The sequence below is a fragment of the Typha angustifolia genome, chromosome 6 (assembly GCF_048772165.1).
Source record: "Typha angustifolia cultivar Huaian chromosome 6, ASM4877216v1, whole genome shotgun sequence".
In the NCBI taxonomy this organism is placed as follows: domain Eukaryota; kingdom Viridiplantae; phylum Streptophyta; class Magnoliopsida; order Poales; family Typhaceae; genus Typha; species Typha angustifolia.
The window spans coordinates 9,125,401-9,131,050 of NC_133244.1; the positions used below are offsets into that span (position 1 = coordinate 9,125,401).

General features: G+C 34.9%; 1 protein-coding gene across 1 annotated transcript; it reads right to left on the reverse strand.

The window, feature by feature from the left end:
- Positions 1–867: 867 nt before the first annotated feature.
- LOC140761305 (uncharacterized) lies at positions 868–2,774 on the reverse strand. The gene is made up of 3 exons (XM_073098578.1): positions 2,524–2,774; positions 2,273–2,407; positions 868–1,126 (listed from the first exon to the last, which is right to left on the reverse strand). Exons 1-3 carry the CDS (start codon positions 2,541–2,543, stop codon positions 868–870), a joined length of 414 nt encoding a protein of 137 aa, XP_072954679.1. The 5' UTR covers positions 2,544–2,774.
- Between the last annotated feature and the right edge of the window lie 2,876 nt (positions 2,775–5,650).

The window sequence follows — 5,650 nt, forward strand, 5'->3', positions numbered from 1 at the left end:
TTTCTTGGCGTAGCAAGAAACAGAATGTGGTGTCTCTCTCCAGTACTGAATCAGAATATCGTGCTATGTGTGCGGCAGCTATGGGTGTTTCCTTACCCATTTCAACTCATCTTCATGTTGACAATGATAGTGCTAAAAAGCTCGCTGAAAATCCTGTTTTTCATGAGAGGACAAAGCACATCGAAGTTGATATGCACTACACTCGGCAGCAATATCGAGCTGGCATCATTTTGCTCCATCACCTCAGCACTAAGGAGCAGATTGCCAACTTTTTCACAAAGTCTCTTCCCCTTCCGTGCTTTGCGCATTTAGTGCAAACTCTCGGTTTATCATCCAACTTGAGTTTGAGAGGAGGTATTAGAGTTATTAGATTTAAATATTATCTAATTATCTTATTTTATGGTGACTATGTATAAATAGGGGTCAACCCCGCTTTGATCAAATGTGAAATACAAAATATTTCTCACCACTCTTCTTCTCTCCTGTCTTCTCTTCTCCTTCAACCCAATCTAGGGTAATCCAACTATCTTTTCAGTATCCAAATCTGGAGGAAAGACAATCTACTTTTTAATTTTCAGTCATCTATCTATCTGTTTTCTTTCTTTAACTGTTACGGACTTCAGCAGATTTGTGAAATTCACTCTCGTATGTATATACGCATGTATATATTACTATGTTCACTAATCACAATCATTTCTTAAAGCGGAAAAAGAAACTATATTATTCAGTGAGACCGCACGGGAGATGTGGACGAGTTTTGGCCTAGCTCCAAGAAGCCCGGGGACTTCAAACATGTAGACTGGTAGTTGTCCAATAATACATAGTACAAATCTTGCAGACAGATAAAGTAGAAACATTCTCCGACTTCTAGTTATTTATGTCGCCACCGCCGCTTCCGTGATTGCCTCCATCTTCTCCTCCTGAGGGTTGCTGGCTGGTGCTTCCACCAGGACGGCTGCTATACTGATCTCTAGGTATGCTATGGTGGTTGTCAACAGTACTCCCACCAAAGTACCCCAGTGTGGTTTTAGCTTTTGCCATCCCTCCACCAATACTTGAACGATCCATTAAAGCCATTCTACGCATGGCCGAACCATAGGTAACGAGTGTCTTGATCTTGACTGCACTTTAACAAGGAAGGACATATAAAACATATCAATAAAGAAGATATTGTCACAGCTGTTCGTTACATACTTTCAACATATTAAAAGAATTGAAGAGGCGTCACTTTTGTAACCTAGACGCTGCTAACATGGGGCTTCACTTTTGTAGCTATGTGCCAGAGAAGATTCAGAATTTTTTGGCTTTCTTGTGTCTCTCTGATGAGCATGAAGACATCTATGCTTGCCAGGGGATCTGAAGATATGCTTATCGCTTTGAAACTAGAGCTAAACTTTTGTATTATACGCCAGAAAAAGCATCCGATTTTGGTGAATTGTGAGTCTCAATCAATCTTATGAATAATCTACCAATGGGCATCTATGATCAGGATACTGCTAAAATATATCTGCACTTTGACTGCAGAAAAATTTAAGACCTCTGTGCCTCCCTAGTGAGAATTTACGCAGGATAGGAATGAGCATCTTTATAGGATATGTGGCTTTCACATTTATTAGAATTCTCTCTGCAGAGTATCCATGAGAACTATAATTAAAATACGGCAACCAAATGTTTGGAATATAGGGCCTTCAGTTATTAGACAACTTCTCTTCATTTCAGAACAGAAGAAAGACTGAATCTGTTGCTGAACTTCTATTATTTCCTAGCTGCAAGCGATACCAAGCTGTGTTAGGTATACTTAAATGAACATATTGGTGTCTACTAAACATTCATGAAGCTGCTATTTCATCAAAAACACATAACAAAGACTACTAATAATATCCAAAAAGTGGTGAATTGTGAGTAGAGTATTAAGATGAATTCAAATAGCTGTATAAGAATACTATATGTTAATTTAGGGAGAGAAAGCATATGAGATCAAACTAGTCATGGACATTTATTTTATTATAGTTCCATAATACTTGGTACAGGAGGCCACTTAGTCCAAGACATACATAGGAATGAATTATGCAGAAGGATGATGCTCTTTATACTGAGCATCGCATAGCAGGAGTTATTTTGGCCATCATAGTCTAAGGATGTCCTGGAAGACCACGAGACATCCTTATCATTCTTTTCTATCTTTCCAATTATCTTCTTGATATCTTACTTGTTTCCTTCATTAGTCTTCTCTTGAGTACTCAGGTGAAGATTATCATGAGGCAGTGCATACTCTTTTCCCTTCACGCCACGCAGCATAAATACCAGTGGTTTCTCCTGCTGCCGTTTTCCTTCTCCAAGAGCATTGGAGTAAACCGCCATCAAGGATAACATGATGAGAAACAAAAGGGAGGTCTTCATGGAAATTCTGCAGAAGACCAAATGAGCATGCAATAATTGTTAGCTTTGAGAATTTGAAATCTATAATGCATGTGAACAAGGAACTGTTGCTTACAAGCCAGACAGGATGAGTAAGCAACTTACCTTGAGGCTTGTTCTTCCATGCAATGAGTTATCAAGAAGAGGAAGAAGATACATATAGTCACTAATTCAAGCTATTTCAGTAATTATAAATCATGAGATAAATACAAGGAATCTGGTGTCAGATCTCGATCGTGATGCAAATGCTACAAAGCCTCGCGTGCGTTACAAAATAATTGTGATATGTTATGCGCACCTAGTGGATGAAAGTAATTTGTCAGCCACGAGCGGATATTGACTGTCGTAAAGAAACAAAAGAATTAGATATTCATTTGTAATTGTATTTATAGCATTGAAAGTAGAAAGTTTTCTTCAATTTGTAACAATGTGTTTGCTTGATATTTTTCCTACGAGCAACTTGATGCTAGAACTAAATGCAAATATTACTTTTCATGTAAATGTGAGCTCGAACTTTGTAGGTTGTAATCTTATCTATTGATATTTGATGAAAAGCTAGCATGAGGTAATAAGTAATGTCTTGCACTAGTAAGATCTTAGATGAGCATGTGGGTGAAATTTGTATGAACAGAGGGATGAATAGAGCTGCTATAGTTTTCATGTGATATCCATCAAATATGATCATTCTATATATTAGAAGAACTAGAAATTACTTCCAGAACAATTAAAAGGTATTTTATTGAGTGCATTTTATAGTGGTAATATGTTGTATTTACTTTGAAATAAAAGAAAGATCAAGAAGTTTGTCTTTCAGAGTCCTTCAGCACAGATGGTTAACCATATAGGCCAGCAATGTGTTAATTGTTTCTTTAGATGAGAACCTGTGCATATCCATTGTGATCTATCTTTACCTGAAAGACAACTGATGTGGACCCAGTTCATTCTTTCTTTTGCTTTCAAGTTTTATTAAATAGTATCCACTGCATATAGCTGAATGTACTCTCCAATATAATTGGAGATGATGCTGCTTCATCTATAGAAAGAGTCAGTCCACTATATCAGCAGAGTGTACCACAGAGAAAATAAGAAAAGTAGTTTCATCAAAAGAAGCAAACTTGATCTGTTTGGTTCCAACAGTAACCTTTAACCATGATACTTTTATCCAAAAGAACTATGTATATATATATACATATGTACGTACAGAGGAAACAACCACTAAATTATTCATCTGGATAAGTAGTCGTACGTTACATACAATGTATCTTGCATAGGTACTTAAACTAGAAACATTCTACAAATTCTAGTTATTTATGTCACCACCACCAATTCCTCAATAGCCTCCATCTAGGTATGTTATGGTGGATGCTTCCACCAAAGTATCCGAGTGTGCTTTTAGCATACCCGATCCCTTCGCCAGTACTTGAATGATCTACAAGTGGAAACAAAACATACAATAAATAACATAGAGTTAGAATTGTTCATTTACATGATTTCAACATATTAAAAGAATTAAAGAGGAAGAGAAAAGATAGCGATGTGTAAGAGAACTTACAAACAAGTAGTAGTACTCTTGGAAGATTGTGGGCTTCTATAAGTTCTATTATTAGGAATTAGTTAAGGAGAGGTAAGCGTTTTATAGTGAGATTTGAACTATAAAATTCTTTTATGTGATCTCGACCATACTTCTACTGTATATATTACTTCCCATTATGTTGTATACTGAAAGATACCTTATTTGCTTTCAGAGGCATTTGATGCTAGGAAGCAGCTGAGCAGCAACTATGAGGATCCTCAGCTTACAGTTTTTTCTAGTGTCAACTCCATATGCATCTACGACAGCAAAATCATCTGAAGAAAACTACAACTACAAGATGAAGTTTTCTATTAGTAAAGATCGCCTGTGTCATCACTCTTTGTGCAGTGCTGATATAATCAGGCATCAGATAATGGAAAGTCCTAACAGGTGAAAGAAGCATTCGTCTTACTGAGGCTTCTCAGGATGCAATGACTCGAGATGGAGAAAAAAACAAAGCTGATCAGCAAAGAGAACCCTTTGGTGTCAGTGGCGGTGGTTATAAATGACTACCATGGAGCTGGCATGGAGGGATGTATACAACCTCATCATCATTTTTGAGAAGGTTGCTTTTAATGCTTGAATATTAAGGGCAAATGTTACTGTGGCACCGAGAGACGTCCTCTCTATATAGAATAACTTAGGAAGATAGTTAACTTTTAAGGTATGGATGCAATTGTTTTGCATTCTAGAGGTTCAGTCTTATTTTTTTTATCATCAACAATTAACATTTGATTGTTGATCTCTTGAAATACATTTTCACATAGAAATTACTTAAATATTAAGAGTAAGTAGTTCTGAATAAATAATATCAATTATATTGTCAAAAATTGGTGTCTTTAACATGTTAGATAATAAATTAACAATATATATCATATCTTTAACATGTCCTCTCTTATGCAGCTTTCAGTACCGTACGAAAATAGATGGTAGATAATATGATTGCAACCCACTACATTACAATATTAAAATTTATGGAATAAAAGTAAGTCGTTGGGATGAACTCATGACTTATAAAAAAATAACTTTGATTCTATGTTAACTTACTAACTATTTTAAAGTTTTAATTCTTAGATAATAGTAGTTATTATATTGTATATATTAACACTATATAAAATAAGCTCAAATATGTAAGCATTGTTATAAACACTATTAGTCTTATTGGCGGTAAACAGTTCACCTTGTTAGTCATACTTTGGACTCATACTTTGGGCTCATGTAAGCTAAATGAGATATGAGAATAGTCGGAAAAAGATAAATTATGATTAGATTTTTTTTTACAAAATTGTCTTTGATTTGTAAACAAAAATAGTTTAAACACTTAAATTTAATACAAAATTATGATGTAAGAGTCCGTTTTAATAACTCAACACACAAGAAATTTTGCTAATAATAAATTATTCAATCTACGCAAGTCAAGTAGTCAACATATTTTTCACTGTAGTGACATACTATTGTGAAATCTTAACTGAATAAGTCATCAATATGACATAATCAAAATAAAAATGACGAGTTTATATTTAACAAAAGATGGTTATCATATATTAGGCAGAGTGTTATAATTATACATTGTGTCAAACTAATGATCTCGATTGAATATGCTTGTCTCTAAATCTAAACTTCATTGTTAAAATCAATTAACTATTTTGTCAAATTTAA

Coding starts and splice junctions, on each gene's coding strand:
- LOC140761305 (XM_073098578.1), bottom strand. CDS start 2,543: ATGGAAGAACAAGCCTCAAG. Junction 2,408..2,523: donor ATGGAAGAACAAGCCTCAAG/GTAAGTTGCTTA, acceptor GGTCTTCTGCAG/AATTTCCATGAAGACCTCCC. Junction 1,127..2,272: donor CGTGGCGTGAAGGGAAAAGA/GTATGCACTGCC, acceptor TCCTTGTTAAAG/TGCAGTCAAGATCAAGACAC.